The sequence below is a fragment of the Pteropus vampyrus genome, unplaced genomic scaffold (genome assembly GCF_000151845.1).
Source record: "Pteropus vampyrus isolate Shadow unplaced genomic scaffold, Pvam_2.0 Scaffold1, whole genome shotgun sequence".
NCBI lineage: Eukaryota > Metazoa > Chordata > Mammalia > Chiroptera > Pteropodidae > Pteropus > Pteropus vampyrus.
In genome coordinates this window covers 24,358,544-24,380,301 of record NW_011888782.1, presented here as the reverse complement: position 1 = coordinate 24,380,301, position 21,758 = coordinate 24,358,544, and the positions used below count along the sequence as shown (strand labels likewise).

The 21,758-nt window shown below is 38.2% G+C and overlaps 2 protein-coding genes and 1 pseudogene across 3 annotated transcripts in view; 2 read left to right on the top strand and 1 right to left on the bottom strand.

The window, feature by feature from the left end:
* FAM162A (family with sequence similarity 162 member A) overlaps positions 1-13,522 on the top strand; it is a 24,901-nt gene extending 11,379 nt beyond the window's left edge. The window contains exons 2-5 of the mRNA XM_011370500.2: positions 5,799-5,918; positions 7,049-7,157; positions 9,939-10,047; positions 13,255-13,522. Coding sequence (XP_011368802.1) covers positions 5,799-5,918; positions 7,049-7,157; positions 9,939-10,047; positions 13,255-13,347 — 431 coding nt within the window. The 3' untranslated portion in view covers positions 13,348-13,522. The remainder of the gene's footprint in view (positions 1-5,798; positions 5,919-7,048; positions 7,158-9,938; positions 10,048-13,254) is intronic.
* On the top strand, positions 6,003-6,120 carry LOC111736981 (annotated as a pseudogene).
* A 1,144-nt stretch (positions 13,523-14,666) lies between the features above and the next one.
* On the bottom strand, positions 14,667-17,808 carry WDR5B (WD repeat domain 5B). 2 transcript variants are annotated; one of them, XM_011370627.2, is made up of 2 exons: positions 17,684-17,808; positions 14,667-17,259 (listed from the first exon to the last, which is right to left on the bottom strand). In XM_011370627.2, exons 1-2 carry the CDS (start codon positions 17,791-17,793, stop codon positions 16,203-16,205), a joined length of 1,167 nt encoding a protein of 388 aa, XP_011368929.2. In that variant the 5' UTR covers positions 17,794-17,808; the 3' UTR covers positions 14,667-16,202. The 2 variants fall into 2 exon arrangements, with proteins under 2 accessions (XP_011368929.2, XP_011369005.1); XM_011370703.2 differs by having other exon boundaries at positions 17,609-17,753.
* Between the last annotated feature and the right edge of the window lie 3,950 nt (positions 17,809-21,758).

Here is a 21,758-nt window from a genome sequence, read left to right as displayed (position 1 = left end):
GTGATTTGTGTTTTAACAAGCCATTCTGGTTGTTCTGAAGCACACTGAAGTTTGAGAATCAGCATTCCATAGTTTTATTTTAATCCTGAGAGCTATAAAAAACTATTGAAGAGTTTTATAGGATTTTCTCATGCCCTAGTAACTGCATAATTACCTTGGTCAGAAGTTCTGACCACTTTAGGGGTAAAATTGAAAAGTACTCTGGAAATGTTTTGAAGATGAATGTTTTAAGTAGTTTTTAAAAAACAAACTTAATCTTTAGAGTACCTGCTGTGTTTCAAGCATCTTGCCAAATGCTCTTATATTTGTTTTTTGTTTTTCATTTAACCCTCAAACCAGCCCTGGTGAAGTAAATACTACATTATCCACATTTAAAATGGGAAACAAGCCAAGCTCAATTATTATTTATCGACTTTTCTTATAGTGTACATTTGCTGCCAGTAGGTGGCACTGATGGTGTGGTTACCCAGACTCAGGCAAAGCTTTCTGGGATTACAGACCTAGAAAACTGAAATAAATGAGATCTCTTATGGAAGAAATCAGACTGTAGGTAACCACAGATCCTTACAGAAATTGAGGTTCCAGCTTCTGGTATGTCAGAGTAAGGACCTCTGAAAATCCACTCTATATATAAAAGTGATGAAAACTGCCAAAAAGTCGTAAAATCAACTTTTTCAGAATTCCAGAAAGTAACCAGAGGCTTGTGACAATCTGAGTAGTATTTATCCAAGAAAAAGAACTTAATCATGGTAAGAACAGGAAGCCTCGTGGAATTTTAACTGATTTCTGTCTTCTCTCAGCTTCATAGTAGCCTTAAAAACTAATAGCCTCACAATCATAATAGCTATGGAAACCAGCAGCCTAGCAAGCACTGAAGAAGGCAGAATCAATTTGTAGTACCTTAAAACTCCCAGCCCCAGGCAATTGCTACTATTTGACCTGCCTGGCTGTCCCCTAGAAACTCCCACTCGCAGGGCTTGCTTGCCTTTTATTTTTATTTTATTTTATTTTATTGTTATTTTTTCCTGACTCAGAGCTAATTCAGTGTTAACTTCTCCTCCACCTCTCACCTCCCCCACCCCACCCCAGAGATGGCCCAACACACACACAGTCCTTCAGCAAAGGCTGGCAAACGTATTGGTGCAATTCATTTAAAGAAATCTCTGTCCAGTTATTAGTTGACCACCATGCTAACATAGAACATAGGCTTCTATGGCAAAACACAAAGAACATAAGGGAATATGGATAAGTGAAATAGAATTGAGAGTCCAGAAATAAACCCTCACATTTTTCATCAATTGATTTCCTATATCGTGCCCAAACCACCCAACATGGGAAAAAATAGTCTTTTCAACAAATGATGGTGGGAGAACTGGATATCAACATGCAAAAGAATGAAGTTGGATCCCTTCCACATACAGTATGCCAATATTAACTCAAAATGGATCACAGACCTAAACGGTAAAGCTAAAATTAAAACATTCTTAGAAGATAGCATAGGAATTATGTTGTGACCTTTTATATGACACCAAAAGCTCAAGCCACAAAAGGAAAAATGGTTAAGTTAGACTTCATCAAAATTAAAAATTTCTGTACTTACAGGACATAATCAAGGTAGTGAAAAGACAACTCGTGAAATGGGAGAAAATGTATGCACTTATATATCAGATAAAGAATTGTATCCAAAATATATAAGGAACTCTTACAACTCAGTAATAAAAAGACAACTCAGTTAAGAAATGAGCAAAGGAGCTGAATGAACTTTCTCTGGAGAAGATATACAGGTAGCTAATAAGCATATGCAAAGATCCTCATTGTCATTACTCAGTAGAGAATGTCATTAGTAGAGAAATGCAGATCAAGACTACAATGAGATACCACTTCACACCCATTGGGATGGCTTTAATAAAAAAAGTGGACAGGATGAGGAGAAATTGGAACCCTCATGCATTGCTGATGGAAATGTAAAATGTTACAGCGCTTGGACAAAAGTGTGGCAGTTCCTCAACTGATTGAACATAGGGTTACCATATGACCCGGCAATTTCACCTCTTAGTATATGCTCCAAAGAAATGAAAATCGATGTTCACTCAAAAACTTGTACACAAACATCCATACCAGCATTCTTCATAATAGTCAAAAAGTGGAAACCATCTAAATATTTCTTGGCTGCCTAATATTTAAACAAAATCTGGGCTGTGTATGCAATGGAATCAAATTTGCCAGTAAAAAAAAAAAAAAATCAAGTACTGATAAATGCTGCAACATGGATGAACCTTTAATACTGGATAAATGAAAGAGCCAGTCATAGAAGGCCACATAGTGTATGATTTTGTGTCATTTATATAAAATTCCCAGAATATACAAATCTGTAGAGACAGAAAGATTAGTGGTTTCCTAGGGTTGAAGGGAGGAAAAAACAGTGACTGCTAGTGGATTTGGGGTTTCTTTCTGGGATGATGAAGATCTGGAATTAGTAGTGATCAGTACACAACTTTGTGAATATACTAAAAAATCACAGAACTGTATATTTTGAAAGGATGAACTAGATGATAACAGAATATGTATCAATAAAGGTTATTTTAAAAATCCTTATACAACTACAATTTTTAATTTCTTAAAATCGTTATGTTTAAAATTTTTTTAACTGCAAGAGAAAAAAATTGAGGAAATCTTGTTTCTCCTCCCTGTTGGGAGCCCACCTTTGTAACCATACATATGTTACTCCTATTCCCTCCAAATTCCGAAGCTACAAAGACACCCAAAAGAGTCTGGAACTTCAAAAGTATAGACTTTGTCCACTAAGAAGTAGATTTAAAAAACTACTTGAACTCTTCTGTCAGCCTTTAACCACAAAGCTATGAGGACACACTCTTGTTGCATTAAAGCCAAGTCTTAGGCATTTCTCTTTTTCTGTCATGGCATGCCAGGACCTTAGATTCATCACTGCTGTCTTTCCATCTTTTCTGTTTCATTCTACTTCATAGTGCTCCCTTCCTTCCGTGTCCTAGGACTCTAGGGCTCTTTTGTGGTCTGACTCTGAATCCTATACCAGCCCTGGTCTTGTATTATGACCCCCATACTCAGAATATGTGTCCCCTTTTATCCCACCTTCATCAAAACTATTTCTGGCTACAAACTAATCAAAAACAGACTCACAAATATAGAGGACAATCTGGTGATGGCCAGAGGGGAGGGGATTTGGGAGGCTGGAAGAATGGAGTGAAGGATTAAAGAAGTACAAATTAGTGACGGATAGATGGTCATGAAGAGGAATTTTCATTTGAAACGCTAACCTTATAATTAGCTCTATGTACTGCTTCTGTAGATATGCTTGCCACATAGGCCGAAGGGCAGGGTGACCTCAAAATTAACTAAAGACTCATCCTCCCTTTTGCTTGTTCTGTCTAGATGACAGGTGTATTGCCTAAGTTCTCTTTGTAACTGCCTGTAACCCATAGCAACTCCCACACTCTGTAAATGCCTGAGGACAAATTAAGCAATCCGCCCCTGCCAACTGGCCAAATGTAATTGCTCGGATAAGCCCTATAAAAGCTAGGTTGTATCTGAGGTCAGGGCCCAGATCTTCAGAGCACTAGCTCATCTGGGACCGCCAGCGTAATAAACCTGAGTTCTCCAACTCTCCAAGTGGTGCTTGGTTTCTTGCCTGTCTGATTTTTTCCTGCAACATTTCTGCAACAGTCATGGGGATGGGGAGCACAACGTAGGGAATGCAGTCAGCAGTAATGTAATGGCTAAGTGGAGAGCCAGAGGAGAGAAAGAGCAATTGGATCATTTTATAAACTTTATAAATATCGAACCAATATACTACATATTTGAAACTAATAAAATAAAATTAAAAACACTGAGATACCATCAAAAAAAAAAAAAAAACTAGTTCTGGCTGTCTCTGCTTGGAATTCTGATTAATTATCAACTGATTAAAAATTTACATGCTGAGGCTGAGGTAAAGGAAACTAAGTTCAAGAATGTATGTCCTAGCATTGTTCACAGAAAAGGCTTGGTAGCAACGATAAATCCATTAACAATGAACCGCCCTCCCTAAGGATCTCAAAGCATTTCTCTTTTAAGGAATCAGAGCATCTTGAAGGGGAATGTCTCATTTTGAATCAGGGGCAGAGGCATTCAAAATGAATCTGGAACATGCTGTCAGAAAGGGAGTTACCAGTGATCACTGAGCACGCACTGAAAAGACTCATGAGCCAACTTAGATGAGTTCCCAGAGATGAAAGATGGAACATCTGAGCATCAAAAAGAAAAATTAGAAATGGACCCAGACATACCATGTGTTAAAATACAAGAGTTCTTCAAGATGCTTTTAAACTTAAAAGGTCACCTGTGGAAATTGCTAGGAAACCAATTCATTAATTTGAAAACTGGCAAAGGGAAAGAATCAAGCATTTATTCCACATTTTCTGTATAACTTTTACCTTAGGATAACCATATAGTTAATGTGGAAAAGAATACTTCCATTTTGCAGCCCCTACTGAAACAATAGGTCTAGGTAAGTAACACCAAAAACAATAGATGAAAGGTCGATGGGGAACTTTCTAAGGGATAAGTCAGACCAAAGTCATCTACTGATCTATCTTAATAGCACAAAAAGAAAGCATGTATGCTTCTGGCTGGAGAAGCACTAGGAGGTACACAATACCACCTATGATATATTGCTAAAACTTCTACTTGAATATGATCAAACCTCAAAAATCTGTTTACAAGAAATAAGGGAGTTAGATAAATATGTTAAACACTATGGGGATGCCATCAACAAAATATAAAGTGAGAAAAATTCTCTAGAATCTGAGACCTAGTTTCTTCAACAAATTACAAGAAAAAAGAGCGTGGGGCAGCCAGGGAGACCTACAGAGGAAGCATCAACCATATTCAATGTGTGCACCTATTTAGGGTAAACCAACTAAAAAAGTTATGAGCCCATTCAGGAAATTGAATCATCATACTTGATCATAATGTGCTGATAACCAGGAATTATTTTTTAGTACTATAAATGGTATTCTACATATGATTTTGAAAAGGTACTGTTTTTAGATGCATACTGAAGTATTTATGGATGAACTAATATGTTTGGGTTTTAGAATAATTCAGTAGGGGTTAAGGAATAGGTGAGGTTCAGATGAAACTATTGACTGTGTATTGATAATTGTTGAAACTTTGTGGTGAGTCCATGAGATCTATTACTCTCTACAGGTGCTTAGAATTTAGATTTTAAGAATTAACTACCTATATTACTATATATAATAATACAGTTTTATACTTTATATATATGTAGTTTTAAAATTATATATAATTCATAACTATATCCAAAGCCGATATCTAGAAGGAACGAGGCTTTCTAGAGCCCCTCGCCATTGCAGCTCCCTACCCAGAGTTTACCAGAGCAGTACTGGCAACTAGGCGTCTTGGTTTATCACTTCTGGAAGGTTGCTAATCTTTATTTACCTAAACAGCGGGTGCTGGAATACATAATATTTTCACCAGAACCATTATTGTTAAGATAAGACATGTGAGAAGCACTTTTATAAAACTTACAGCTGATGTTTATGTTGTAAATTCCTAATTTCCTAATCAGCAACATACGTATATTTTAAAACAACACCAAGCATGGCACCCTAAATATAGCATGTGTATCTCACATATAGAGTAGTATATTTGTTTTTTAAATGAACTAATTTGTATAAATGAAATATATACCTTGCAAGCATTTCTCATTTTGAGACATCAGATTTGTTTTCTCTGAAACATCTTTCTCTCATTTCTAGGAAATTGGCTTAGGTTATGCGAAAGAGATGCTTCCTCATCTCTAAGGCTTACCAGACACTCTGATTTGAAGAAAAATGGATTTTGCACCAAACCCCAGGAAAGTCCAAAAGCTCCATCCCGTAAGTTTTGATTAGCTTTTCCACTTATGGACTAGGCAGCTCTCAAAGAGTAGGATAATTTGGACTCAAAAGAACCTAAAAGAAGTCTACAGCCATGCCACCCTGAACAAGCTGGATCCCATCTGCTCTCGGAAGCTAAGCAAGGTCAGCCTGGTTAGTACTTGGATGGGAGACCACCTAGGAAGACCAGGTGCTATAGGTGTAAAAAATAAAAAAAATAAGGGATCATAAGCTGACAAAGTCTTTGCAGTCGGTGAGGTCAACCAAGGGTTGCCTCGCCTTAAAAAAAAAAAAAAAAAAGAACCTAAAAGAGAGGTGGTCACAGGGTTTCCTACATCGTACCTACCTGATCATGTAGTCATGTAGTTCAGGCCTCCGAATTGTACTGACATTGGATATGCTCACATGTAGCAATGATTTCATTTTCCTCATTTGTCATTTTTATCTCTTGCCTCAAAGATTGGACTGGAGCTTTTTGCAGGAGAACAGAATACAAAAGTAAATAGTGGCCTAGAAATTATCTTTAAGGAACCCCAAAGATGAACCGAATCAAGAAATGACATTTTGAGTAAATTATATCTAGGGCTAAGCTCCTGGTTTGGGCATTAACTTCAGCCACATTTAGTCCTATCCCTAACTTAAAGCCTTCTCACTGTTACCACTATGGGAATAAGGAGCATAATTATAAATCGTAGGTTCCTAGGAACTATTTACTTGTTGCTCCTCCATGGCAGTATACTAGAGGCCAGCAGGTCTTGGTGAGTGGAGAGAAACCATCCTCAAAGAATATTTATCAAGAGCTTAAAAATGTTTATACTCTTTGACCCTTTCTTGTTCATCTGCCTCTTTGGCCACTCTGTTTTCCTCTGTTGCCTGTTTCTCCTGTCCTTTTTCTTGGGTCATGTCCAAGACTCAGCCCTTAGCCTTCTTCTCTTCTTTATCACCCTCACTGGCTCTCCTTTTACACCAATGGTTATCTCTACTCCCAACTTATTAATGAAACCTACTCAGGTGGCATAAATTTAGACACAATAGCTCTAAAATGGCACAAATAGCATTTTCCTCTTGCTAAATTTGAGAGTCATAATCTCACATAAGTAAGATATGTTGTCTTGTTTTTTTTTTCATAGACACTTACACCCACAGAGTGCCATTACACAAACCTACAGATTGGGAGAGGAAGATTCTGGTGTGGTCAGGTCGCTTCAAAAAGGAAGATGAAATCCCAGAGACTGTCTCGTGAGTGCTGAATTTAGGGTTGTAAGAAGTTTTTATTTCTCACTGATCTGTTTTAAAGGAAAAGCAGTTCCTCTGAGTCTGGCTGTTTAAAATCTTTCAACCAAATTAAAAAATTTTTCACTTCTCTAAATTTTTGCTCTTTGGCAAGTACCTGGAATAACTATAGTGCTGGAAAATCTATGTTTTATCACTGATATGTAGTGCCTAGTGAAGAGCTGTTGGATACTCTGAAGTCAACTCATTTGATTTCCTCTCCTAGTTACAGAAATGTGACTAAACAGTTCACTGTTTTTAGTTTGTTTTAATCTGGGTCTATCTGTTAGGTACCAGTGACAAATAACTATATTCTATAAAATCCACTTAAGTATTTAAAAGCAACATATTCTCTCTTTCTGGGAGCCAGGAAAGAGTGCCTCTCTAAAACCAGCTCTGGGATCTTGAGACTTTTTCAGTCTGTAAATGATGAGTACAGACTCCTCTAACCTGGGGTTTCTCTATCTCAGCACTGTTGGCATTTTGGGCCAAATAATGTTTGTTGCAGCGGGCTGTCCTGTACATTGTAGGGTGTTTAGCAGTATCCCTGGCCTCTTCACCTCTTAGAGGCAAATAGCATTCAGTAATGACAACCAAAAATGTTTCCAGAAATTGCCAAATGTCCGCTGTGGGGCAAAATCACCACCAGTTGAGAACCACTGCTCCACAGATTGCTTGCATCTTGGCCAAGAGTGATTCTGAGAAATAGATGCCATCTCCCCTGTGGGGCATTTATCCTCTTCAGAGACAGGGATTTGGGACAAAGCTGCTGGACACTCCCTTCTAGCAAAACAAAACAAAACAAAGACTGTTCCTGTATCTTCTGGTTTCTGGTTTCAAGTTCTGATTGCAAAAGATCTGGGTTCATGCAGGGTATTTTTTTTCCAGGAAGATAACTAAAAAACAAACTAGTATTTGTTTTCTGTTTACAACAGCTTTAAAACAGAGCCCTTATGCTTCTGCCAGTCAAATTAAATAGGACATTATTTTTACTAAAATTATTTCAGCAGGAAAGCCCTAGTCTTTCTTAGCTAAAGGACAGTGTACTCTCCCAAGAAATAAGAGCATGCTGGAAATATCAATGATATCAAGTTCTTGCCTGTCCCAATTTCTTCCTGAAAATCCCAGCAGAAAACAAGCTGATCTCACACACACACACACACACACACACGGCCCTAATAAGTGCTGTATAGACTTTGCTATGTAATACCTTCCTCTGTCAACCTTGAAGGTGGTTCCTAGATTCCCCTCAAGCCCAAAGTACTACCTAGAGAGTCACCCTAGAAGGCCTTTCTCTGGTCTTGGGCAACCGTTTATCCTTGTGCTGGTAGTTCTGAATAGGCACTACTTGCCCATTCTGATTGCTCCCTGTAGAATGGAGGACAACATCATGGCCTTATATAAATGCATTTCACTTTCGAAATGTTCCATCAAATGTGGAATATATCACTTTTCATGAAGATCATATAGCACTTCAATTGGAAATACCAGTTCACATAAACTATTGCCTACATAAGTAGTTAGTTTGTGGTTGGTGAGATCTTAGAAGCTCTTAATAGAGCAATTCACTGTCCTTAGCAGTTGCTCCTGGTTCCTCCCACCCTGCAGGGCCATCCACCTTCAGTGCCTGGAGAACTCTGTGCATTGTTGCTCCCTGAGTCCCAGCTCTTACATCTCAGTGTATATGCTTTCAGGGTTCTCCCACCTAAAATGTTCTGGATCCTGTGCTTCTTTTTATTTTCTCTCCCTACTCCCCGCTGCCCCCGATTTCAAATGCACTGAGTGTTAAAAATCTAGGGGGAAAAAAAGTAGGCATTCCCAATCCCATCATCTGGAGATAATCACTTCCTATTTATACCCCACTGAGTAGGCCAGTTCTCTATCCTGGGCCCACTAGGACTCCACATGCCCTGCCAAAGTTCTACCAGACACTCAGGCGATATAACTTCGACCCACTGCCCATCTGCAGAATCATCAAGGTGGAAGGGCCTTCTCTTTAGACTCTTTCTTGTTTGGCCTCTCAATTTTCACACAAGAACGATAATCCAACTCTCAACTTTCTGTTAAGGCACATGGCTTCAGTGGACACATTAGAGGAGTCACTTGCCAAAGAGCTCAAGTTCACTGCCACTCAATTTTAGCAAAACATTAAAAGATAAACTTTAAAGAAGCATTGCTTAAAGGGTCCTTCTGCTGTTCCAGATATTCCTGGTTCAAGGCAGAGAGCAAAAAGCTAGGTATAAAGAGCACATTGTTTAACTCTCTCCTGTGTTTGTTTTCTTCTGAATTGTGTTTTGTGTTGAACTTATAAAGCTCATTGCAGTATCTGTTGTCAGGATGTTGGTCAGATAATCATTATACCACATAATATCTTCTTAAGAACCCCAAGGAGAAACGACTACTGATTCCACTTTTAGCATTGGCTGGTAATATGAAACGAGAACCAAAATCAGGGCCCACCATAGCAAGCATAGATTTATATGCCTTGCTCTCTTTTTTCTGGCCACACTTTCTTCTTTTTTTTTCCTACTGTAAGTTTATGCTATTGTATTGTATTTTTTGTATAAAGTGAGTTGTGAAAATGCCTCATTCTCCTCCAAGTTCTACAAGATCTCCAGGCCCCACCTCCTTTTCTATATTTATAGGCACCACTCCAATTCTGGTTTGTAGTACACAGAGCTTCATATCCCGCTGGCAACTTCAGAAAGAGAGAGTTAACTTTCTCTCATGATCTCATTGTGTTATTAGGTTTGAGATGCTCGATGCTGCAAAGAACAAGCTCCGGGTGAAGATCAGCTATATAATGATTGCCCTGACAGTGGCAGGATGCATCCTGATGGTTATTGAGGGCAAGAAGGTGAGAGTAGACTTCCTCTCTATCTGTTTTCCACAAAGGACCTAGAGGAAATCAGGGGTTGACTCTTGTATTTATTCTCTGAGAAGAGGAGGCTACTTTCTACTCAGGAAATTATAAGAAACAAAATGAGACATAGTAGGGACAAACCTGGGATATCATGCCTAGAGATAAATAGCCAGTTCTATCTTTGGCAAAGAGAAGGACTAAATTAGTTCTATGTAAAGTAAAAATAGTGTTAGTTATCACAGATGTCTCAGTTTGCAGCTTAGCCTCTCCCAGGCTTGTCCAAGCCCAACACAAGTGGCAACCATCTCCAGATCACTTTGTAGCTCATACCAAGTGGCCCCGGCCAGGGCTCAGGCAGCAGCTGACCTTTGTATGCACCAGAGCCCCATTCAAGAGGCCCAAAACCAACACACCCAATGGTAATTTCAGACCACACCTGAGCACCACCCAACCACCTCCACAAACCACACGCAAAGGGCAGACTCAGCGGCAGCAGCGCCTTGCTAAAGCTAGTCCTGCTCTGTTGTTGTGCAGGGTCAGCTCCTGCACAACAGCTCCTCCACTTAGTCACAAGCCAGTCCTCACAGCCAGTCAGCCGGAGGGCCAGTCCCCCCTATTGATGTGCAAATAGCATGTGCAATAGTCCCTCCTATTGATTTGCAAATAGCAAATATAGGCTCAACTACAACACACAGCCCACACAAAGGACACACTTGGAGCACCCAACTCAGGTGACCAGGGTAACTGCGCCATTGGGACCCACAGGACATCTACTATATAAGGCCACTTTAGTAAGACTGGAAGACATAGCAGCTCTCCCTGATACATAGAAACAAACAGGAAGGCAGCCAAAATGAGGCAACAAAGACACTCCAAATGGAAGAACAGAACAAAGCTCCAGAAAAAGAACTAAACAAAATGGAGACAAGTAATCTACCAAATGCAGAGTCAAAACATTGGTTTTAAGGATGCTCAGTAATCTCAGTAAGAACTTCAATAAAGAGATAGGAAACAATAAAATGGAAATAGAAAACAAAAAAGAACCAGTCAGAAGTGAAGAATACAATAACTGAAATAAAGAATACGTTAGATCAGCAGTCCCCAACCTTTTTGGCACCAGGGACCGGTGCTCCTACGAGAATCTAATGCCTGATGGTCTGAGGTGGAGCTGAGGTAATGATGCTAGTGCTGGGGAGCGGCTGCAAAGACAGAAGAAGCTTCATTCGCTCACCCGCTGCTCACTTCTTGTTGTGGGCCCAGGTTCCTAACAGGCCTTGGACCAGTACTGGTCTGCGACCTGGGGCTTAGGGACCCCTGCATTAGAAGAAATCAACAGTAGATTAGGTGAAGCAGGATGGAATTAGCAATTTGAAAGATAAGGTAGCAGAAAATACCTAATCAGAACAGCAAAAATAAAAAAGAATCCAAAAAAATGAGGATAGTTTAAGGGGCCTCTGGAACAACATCAGGCATACCAACATTTGCATCATAGGGATGCCAGGAAGAGGGGAGAGAACAAGGAATTGAAAACCCTTTTGAAGAAATAATGATGGAAAACTTCCCTATCCTGGTGAAGAAAATAGACATACAAGTCCAAGAAGCGCAGAGAATCCTAAAGAAGATGAACCCAAAGAGGCCTACACCAAAACATATCATAATTCAAATGCCAGAGGTTAAACACAGAGAATTTTAACAGCAGCAAGAAAAAAGCAATTACATGGGAGCTCCTGCCAGAAGGGATCAGCATAAAATATTCGGTGATGAAAAGCAAGGACTTATAACCAAGATTATGCTATCCAGCAGAGCTATCATTTAGAATTGAAGATCAGACAAAGAGCTTCCCAGACAGGAAAAAGCTAAAGGAGGTCATCACCACCAAGCCAGTGTTACAAGAAATGTTAAAAAGACTTCATTAAGAAGAAAAAAAGATCAAAAATATGAATAACAAAATGGCAGTAACTACATACCTATAAATAATTACTTTAAATGTGAATGGATTAAATGCTCCAATCAAAAGACATAGGGTGGCTGAATGGATAAGAAAACAAGACCCTTACATATGCTGCCTACAAGAGACTCACTTCAGATCAAAAGACACACACAGACTGAAAGTACAGAGACGGTAAAAGATATTTTATACAAATGGCAAGGGTGGGGGGAAAGCTGGGGTAGAAATACTTATACCATACAAAACAGACTTTAAAACAAAGGCTATAACAAGAGAGAAAGAAGACTCAGTAATCCCACTGCTGAGTATTTATCTGAAGAAACACAAAACATTAATTCAAAAAGACATATGCATCCATATGTTCCTTGCAGCATTATTTACAATAGTCAAGATATGGAAGCAACCTAACTGTCCATCAGTAATGAATGGATAAAGAAGTGGTACATATATACAGTAGAATATTACTTACCATAAAAAGAGTGAAATTTTGCCATGTGCAACAATATGGATGGACCTAGAAGGTATTTTGCTAAGTGAAATAAGACACAGAGAAAGACAAATATATGATTTCACATGTGAAATTTAAAAAACAAACAAAACAGAAACAAACTCGTAGATACAGAGAACATTTTGATGGTAGCCAGATAAGAAGGGATGTGTGAAAAAGGTGAAGGGATTACGAAATACAAATTGGTAGTTACAGAGGAATCATGGGGACATAAAGTACAGCATAGGGAATATAGTCAATAATATTGTAATGACTATGGATGGTGTCAGACGGGTACTAGACTTACTTACTAGAGTGAACATAAGTTATGTAAATGTTTAATCACTATGTTGAATACTTGAAACATTATATGTCAACTGTAACTGAAAAATCAACAATTATTATTTTTTTTAAAAAAAGAAAGCTTTAGTAACTTGCCCAAGGTCCTGCATCTCCCTAGTGACAGAGCCACAGTTTGAACCTAGACCTAATTGAGGTGAAAGTAAAATTGCCCCCACTTATCTAGTGCTTATCATATATCAGGTATTGTTAAACTTATTTAATCACCATAATAACTCTTAAGAACCTAGTTTTATAAAAGAGGAAACTGAAACTTCAAAGATTTCAAATAATTTTCCCAAGTCACACAGCTAATTAAGTGGCAAGATAAAAATTTAGAGCAAGGTTTGCAAGTTACCAAACAAGGTGATGACATCCTCCCCAAACTGGCAAAAATAATCACTTGTTCAAATTTGTTTCATTTTAGGCTGTCAAAAGACACGAGTCTTTAACAAGCCTGAACTTAGAAAAGAAAGCTCGTCTGAGAGAAGAAGCAGCTCTGAAGGCCAAAACAGAGTAGCAGAGGTATCCATGTTGGCTGGATTTTGAAAATCCAGGAATAACATTGCAGCACCAAGTCTGTATTAAAAGGAATGTGGTATGAGGATCCATTTCATAAAAGTATGGTTTGTACAAACTTAAAGCATTTCCTATTTCTGCTCTAGAGGTACAAATAAATTTTCTTAAAGAAATGACTTGTTCATATTTCATGAGTTTGATCCAGGTTAAATGCAGCCTCAGCTTTTTTGATAAAATGGAAGAATAAAAAATGAGACAACTTAGTTTGACTTAAATATTAACTCTTCTTTAGAGAGTCAGGTACCATATCTTACTTTAATTCCCATTATCAGAATGGCTTCTAGTTCTGCATCTCTCTCTTTCACTTCCAGAAGGATCATGAATACCAGCTGAGTACACTGCCCGAGTGCCTCTTGGAGAGCTAACCTCCCCAAGAGCCATGGTTCTTCCTTCATACAGCCATGGGAAGCAGCCAGACCACACTTTGCCATCTTTAGGTGTGCTGGCAGACAGAGGCTTTTGGGAGCGCAGTCTTTGAAAACGGCCTGGCAACGTGATGAGAGTGGTCTGGCCACAAGTTTCTGAGGACTTTGAAATCTCAGCATCATGGAGTTGCTTGGGGCCAGCACAGTCACCTCTTTTGCTCCATGGCTTAGAATTCCCAGCTGGTCCTTTTCCTGCTGCCTTTACACTAAACTTCTCAATTATGAATCTGTCAAATGCATTTTCTTATTAAGTGTTGAAAAACAAGCATTTGCACCTGGCGCATATCTTACTTTTTGGGATCCCAAGCTGTCTCATTTTTAGGTATGGATGCTGGTTTCTATTTTAAGTATTTCATTTATTCTCACATGCTTCATGGGTAATAACGGATGACAAGTCCTCATAGTCATCCCAACCTGCTAGTTCTCTTCAGATGGTTATAACAGATTACAAAGTAATATATGCAGCTGTTTAGGAACTTGTTTAATATTATACTCAGTAAAATGTAATTCATCAGTCTATCTGTAGCTTCATAATCTGATAATGTTAATGTTTGTCTATAAACTTGATGTTAGAGTAATTTGGCCATAGCTTCTTTTTCGTTACCAAGTTCTTTGATTTTTATCACTTGCAAACATATTATCAAAAAGCAGTTTCTTATACAGTTAGCAGATTCGTTTTTCTTATTTTGGAACACTTATGTTACATCTTACCTAAACCAATGTTTTAAATTTGGGTAAGTTTTAATGTACTTCTTTTAAAAATAAGTATTCTTTCTTTGTATAACAGTACCATTTTTAACTTCTAAAGAAGCATTTTAAAGGGTTATATCTTAGAGATGATAATAAAAATATTTTATTAAACCATTCACAAATGTTACAGTGCAGCAAGAATTTACACAGTCATTTCTCATTTTGTGTCATTCTCCTATTCAAGAACTTATAGTGACTGCCTCTTTATGGGTTAAATATAAATTTCTTGGCCAGAATTTCAGATGTGCCCCTAATCCCACTTTTCCCAGACCCCTCACATACTGACTTCTTAGCAGTCATCTCTTACTAATAACTCTAATATCTTATGGTCCTCAGAACTTGTCAAGCAAATCAGATTTAATGAGCACTATTATAAGGTATTTTGTGGAACACAAAATAAGAGTTTTGCCCTTGATGCTTTAAATTATCATTGTACTATTTTTTTGCTTCTAGATGTTTTTTCATGGTTTTTATGTCTTTATAAAGTGGGCAAAAACTATTTCCACTTTATATTTTCTATAAGCCCTGTTTGAATAGTTAATATATGAGTCTATACTCAGATACTTTTAATTTTAATCCACAAAAATAATAGTTATGAAGGAACTGGTTCTAAAAATTTATTGAAAGCAGACAAGGAATGAATGAAGTGGTAGTATAATTCATTGTCATTCCTCAAACATTAAGCCCCTTCTACATACAAAAACTGGAAATACAAAGATGAATAAAACATACTTTTGACTCCATGGAGCTCATAATTTACTGGAAACATGGCCCATAAAACCATTACAATACAAACTGGTAAATAACATATTTTGAAACTTTATAAAACAGAAGCTATAGAAAAAAACAAGAAAACCTAACTCAGCTGTCAGCTATGGTTAGAGTCAGGCAAGCAGTGATGACTCCACAAAATGATTTCTCAACTGAATTTGAAGCATGGGTAGTTTCTAGGTCAGACACATAATGAAAGAGGAAAGCCTCACCATTCAGACATTTAGCTTGCTTGAAAATCATACAGGCACAATCTGGCAAGTCACTGAGAGGTCCTTCAGTAAAATGTCATTTATAATGTTTAGTCTCTAGAAGAAACCTAACCATGACTTTTTTTTTTCCAGTTTACAGACTTGATTTCATGGACCATGTCATGTCTCATCATGTAGGCTGTCACATAAAGTGTTTGAGTGGCATCTGACATAACATTTCCAATCCACCATCATCCCAAGCTTATGCTCTTATTCATATAATCTCCCAAACCAAAAACCTTGGAGTTATTCCAAACTTCTTTGCTCCCCTCATTTAGTCAGTTATCCTCCTGTCTTGTGAATCTTACTTCTAATTATTTCTCAAATACACTCATCCTCTAGAATAGCCGAGAGGAATAGAATGGAAATCTGTTCAGGGACAGACACAAGAGATTAATAACAGACCTCGGGATGAAAAGTCAGAAGCCCTAGGTTCTAGACTTGCTTTTCCAACTGTCTTGCTTTTTGTAAATTCAGGTTATAGGTCTTAAAATCGTATAATCCAAGAAAATATTTAAAAATACAAAACTATACCAAAATTAAGAGAAACCATCTTTTTAAATATCTTTTTTTGCCAACTTGGCTCGACTCTAAAGGGTTCAGTAGTTACTCATCCACAGTTTAATTGTTTTGTCATTTTCTAATGCTGCTGATGCAATGATGTTTTCTGTAGGATGACAAGCTGCTGAGATTACAACATCTGTATGCCCTTGTAATTTCTGTACAATCTCTTTTGTCTGAAGGTTCCAAATGTAAATCAGGTTATCCTCTGAACCAGACACAATCCACTTTCCACCAGTAACCGAAAAATTGGCAAATATGCAGTATTTCTCATTCTTATGGCCAGTGTATGTCTTCAGGCATCTGCCTCTGCTATAATCCCATAATTTAAGAGTGTTGTCCAAAGTCGCCATCAGAATATATTTACCATTTGGAGAAAATTTTACAAAAGATACAGGAGGGTTATCATCATCAACAAGTGCTTTTAAACACTGACCTGATGCAGCATCCCAGATTCTACAGACACCATCATAGCTACCTGATACTATCAAGGACCCACTACAATTAAAATGAACAGCAGAAACTGGATCAGAATGAGCACATAGAGTCTTGAGGCACTTTCCCGTTTTCACCTCCCATATTTTCACACTCTCATCAAAAGAGCCTGAAATTATAAGGTTAGATAGTGGATTGAAATTACAGCAGAAAACATAATTACTGTGCCCTTTCAGCGTTTTCAGACATTTTCCAGACCTCACATCCCAAATCTTTAGAGTTTTATCATCTGAGGCAGAAACAAGACGACTGGAATCTGATGACCAGTCAACATCCGATATTTCCAAATTGTGACCATAAAGTGTTTTCTCATATTTTCCATCATAGGCTCCCCAAATTATAATTACTTTATCAGCAGAAGAACTTGCTAGCCATTCTCCATTAGGACTAAACTTAACTGATGACACTGCTTCCGTATGTCCCACCAGAGTAAATTTGAGAGTATAGTTTGGGTTTTCAGATGCTTGCTTGCTTCCATTGGCTGATGAGTGGGCCGACTCTGCTTTGGTTGTCTCCTTTGCTGCCATGGCTCTGAAGCTCGAAGTTAGGAGGTTGGCTAGGCGTCGGTCCTGGACCAGGCAACCCGTGTATTTTGGCTTTCTGCCCAGCAAAATTAAGATTAAAACATCAGATTCAAAAACAGTCTTAAATGATTATTAATAATTTCTGCATAGTCCTTAAACTACGATATACATTAATTCAGCAGCATGGCTCAGCCCACTTCAGTATTCCTTCGCTTCCTCCTTTGTAAACAAATACTTCAGAAATACTATTAAAAGGCTCCCATGCGCTGTCGCAAGTAAAGTATTAATGCTGGGTATTTTGCGAACGCATAAAGCCGTCCAAAGCAGCGTAGGGCGGGGCAGCACTGGGGAAATTTGTACAAAATGTATTTTTCACCGTCCCTCCCCCCACCTCCGAAATGTCTCAGAACACGGAGCAACCCTACCAGTCAAACACACTGTAGGTACTTGAGCATGAATGAATCACTGAATTAAATAGATTTCAGAAGCTAAAAGAAAACCTGCGTAGGCACCGCTGAGGCCCGGGCCGGCCCGCCACATTCTGCAGATACAAACAAGTCTGCACAGTCGCGTCAAACACTAATCCAGCGAGTAGGACTGCCGAGCGCATGTGCAGAAGGAGCCCCCGCCTACTTCCGAGCCGAAGTGACCAATGGGAGGGGCCTTCATGCGCTTGCGCAAATGGTGACGCCAGGGTTTCCTTCCGGCCCTCTTCGCCCGCGCTTTCCACATGTAAATACTTCACTACCTTCTTTAGTGGAGTGGCAAGGTGAGCAGAACTTTTCTGGGGCCTGACTCGTTATCGCGGAAAGCAGTGAATATTTCAAAATACATTCATTTCGTTTTGGAAACCGGTAACAAGAAAGGACTGAATTTTCCGATGCCCTTAGCCGCAGGGTTAAGCTCACACTTGGCATGTGAGCTCCCCAGGCAGTGAGCTTTTCGGAAATGTAGCTAACGTAGATGTAAGGCGCGGATGACTCCTTGTAGGGTCTTGCTTTGTGGGCGGCTTCGATTCTGCTCCCTCTGGTGGTGTGGAGCCTGGTTGCGTGCAGGACAAGACTGCAATTAAGCAAGGGGAACGTAGCGACTTCTGGTTTAACAGTTTTCCCTAAACGTTTAGGGAAGGATAAAGAGTGTTAGGAACATTTGCAGGCCAGTGCTCAACATATGATAGTGCCAAGGAAGACAAACGTTTAGCACTTATGATTTAAGCTCCCAAAGAAACTAAGTTCAGATCTGCATAGGTGTGTGAGACGGAAAAGGACAAAGAAGTCGGTGGAATGGGATAGGAAATGTGTAAAGTTATTCGTAATTAGGCTTGAGAGAGCTTACCCTAGTTTTAAATGGTTAATGGCTGTGAAAGTATTATGTAAAGGATACATGCTTTTCAGATGTTATCTTTAAACAGAAATATGTTTACCAAATAATTAGAAACCTGATTAGTTTCTCCAGTCCTCTAATTGCTCAAAGAGAGCCGAGAGAGTAAATGTTCTGTATAAAAGATTTTCTCGATAGTTGATGTCAGGAGGCAAATATCCCTTTTGATGTTTTGTCAAGAATTAAAACATTTGGCAACAAAGGGTTTCCAGTCATATAATGGATGATTTAAAGTCTTGCATTTTAGGCACAACAGCATAATTAGTTCACCTATAATAATCGACTATAGTAAAAACGTCATTGCTTTAAGACCCTACTATTTTAGTTTGGAATTTAGACAGGAATCGGACAAATGCTTTATTCATAGCTAGCGCAGATTAACAGGATAAACCCAATTGAAGAGGTGCTGGGAACGGAGAGCATCTTTAAAAGGGTTTGGAGTGTCCATTTATCTGCCTTAAATCATGGCTTTTCTTAGTTATTAAGGCATGGCCACCATTGACCTCCCCTTTAACATCTTAAAGTTCAGTTCTGATTAAACTCTGCCTTCTCCCTCTCCTTTCTTCCATTAGTCTAATGTATTAACTGGGAAAGCTTAGTAACACTCTAGATTCTGCATCAATTGAAATTACTTCTAATTAATGCATTAAAAAATAAATGTAAAAGCACTTCAGAGAACAAAGTGTAGGCTTTGTTTCAAAGAAATTAAATCTGTATTTTTCCAATAACTGTTCTACGCACCAGGAAGGAGGAAACTAGACAAAGTAAACACATGACGTAAGGACTAGGATGGGGTGGGTGTTGGTGCTAGAGTATATTTAGCCCACTAGAAATATCACAAGCATGAGTGGGGGTGGGGGGAGGCACATATAAGACTATGTTTCTGGAATATCCAGAAAAATAATTTTCTTCCAATGTTCCCAGAATTTGAAATTTCCAGTATTAAAATCCATTTCTTGATGTCTGGAAATTTTTGTTTACAAATACCATCAAGAATTCATATAAATAAAATTAAAGCAATGACTATAAACCTTTATTCATTAGTTATGTTCTAATACTAAGATGTAGTCCTAATATTGTAGTCCTTATGAATTAGGACTAAGAATTTCAGAGTTTACTTCCTTGGGGACAAGGAGGCATCTTGTACCTGAAGTGTTTACAAGTAGGGACTACTGTACTGGTGCAAGGTTCCTTACACCGTCCTGTTTATAACAATTTGTTTTTGCTGCCCCTAACCAGATAGATGATTTGGAAGTTTTCCTCCCTGTAGAAATTGACTCATTTTCTTTAAATTTTCCATAGAAGTTGTAGAACCAAAAGTCTCATCTGTGGTTCAAAGGTTTATTTATTCCCCTTGCCCTTCAGAAAAGTTTATAAATATTCTAAATAGAAATATTGCCACAAATGGCTCATTTTTTAATAAAAAAAAAAAATCATTTCAGTATGTGTGTCAGATCTAACCATGGCCTGGGAGTGATTCCTACATTAAGGAATGTCTTGACTTTTTGTAGTGATTCCAATGACCAAATCCAGTCCTCAAAAATCAAGCATAATAGATGTACATACCCAGTTGCTTAATACCACAATTTAAATATATGAAAATCTAGTTGGGCTACATATGAGGTGGACATATAACTTATCTAAACAGACTTTTTAAAGTGTAAGGGGGCACTAACATAATTAACAGGTGTTAACTGATCTAAAAACCGGGACTGCCCCCAACAAACCAGTAGTCACTGCTGACCTCAAGAGGACTCTCCTCATATTCACAATGTAATCTTGGGAAGTTCTATACTCTTTATGTGGTAATTTACACCTCAGCCTGCCAGAATCTCTCTCAAACCTTGTACTGTTCTCTCCCCACCACTGGTTTTCTAGGTTTCTATTTTCTTCTTCCCCATCACTCTAAATAATGCTGAGCCCAAGTGGTTTAGGTAAGGCAGTGATCTACATTGTGGACACTCACTGGACTGCATTAACTTCCTCAGGTTAAGTGAGTATAGAAAAAAACTTAAAGAGTAATTTTATTCTTTGCAAAAACATTCAAGATCACAGAAATGAGCATTTATTGATATTTTTCTAAAACAAGACTTTTTCAAAATGGCAAATAAGGGCAACAGTCATCTAAGCTAGCTACAATAAACTTATAAATCCAATTATTTTGTACTATAGATGACAGTATAGTCTACAGGAACTAAGGCTATATTTTGCTTGAAGATTTTTTGTTTTCAGAAAAAATACCTGGTCAGTGGGATCTTTCAAAAATGGTAGAGAAGCAATCATGGAATGAAGAAATACACCATCTTTCTGTTTCTACTGATCTGTCACTTAAATTGGAAGAATGCATAAAGAAAATGTTCTCATGCAGCAACACATACAAATATGTAAAAATGAAAAATCCCTATTTAAAAGCCTAAGGCAACCACTAGCTTCCACAATGGTTGTATGTAACTGGCTAAGTTTTTAACTTTAGAATATGCCAGGAAAGACTGGTGAGCTATTTTGGTACATATCAACACATGGGGTTGATTATATATTAGCTATCCTGTAAAATATACCCATTAACTTCTCTCAGAAGGCATAGGTTTTGTTTTTATATTACCTCTGCTATGACAATATTTGCTTTTATAAACTTCAAGACAAATGTGTCTCCTGAAAAGTTACTACATAAAACATACTTTTTAAAATAGCTTTTAAGAGATGTTAATCGTGGTTGTAAACAGCAGCATAAAGGAATTCCTTTGAACCAAATACCCTTCACTAATATCACATAGATGCATAATCCTTCAGTCATTTAGCATTTATTGAATGTCTACTAAGTGCAAGGCACTCACCCGTGGCCTGACCGACCGCATTCAAGTACAAAGAATCATTAGAGCCATTCCAAATCAAAGTGTGAGCACACTTTGAAAAAGGACAGAGTGGTCAAAATGACGAGGTATGAACATAACAATATAAAGAGGTGATCTTTTTAACTTCTAACACTCCTTGGGACAGTACTCCTTTAGGAAGTTTAGCTGTGTTAAATTCACACCCATGGATGGCACTGCTTTCTAAGGCAGTATTCATTTCAAAGCCTTTCCCTTCTGTGCCAGTGCCTTCTAAATTTGAGTATGAATAGAAATATGTTTGAGTTTAGCCATTATGGCACTAAACTCAAAATCAATCATTTGCATATTTTTTAACTTACGTTGT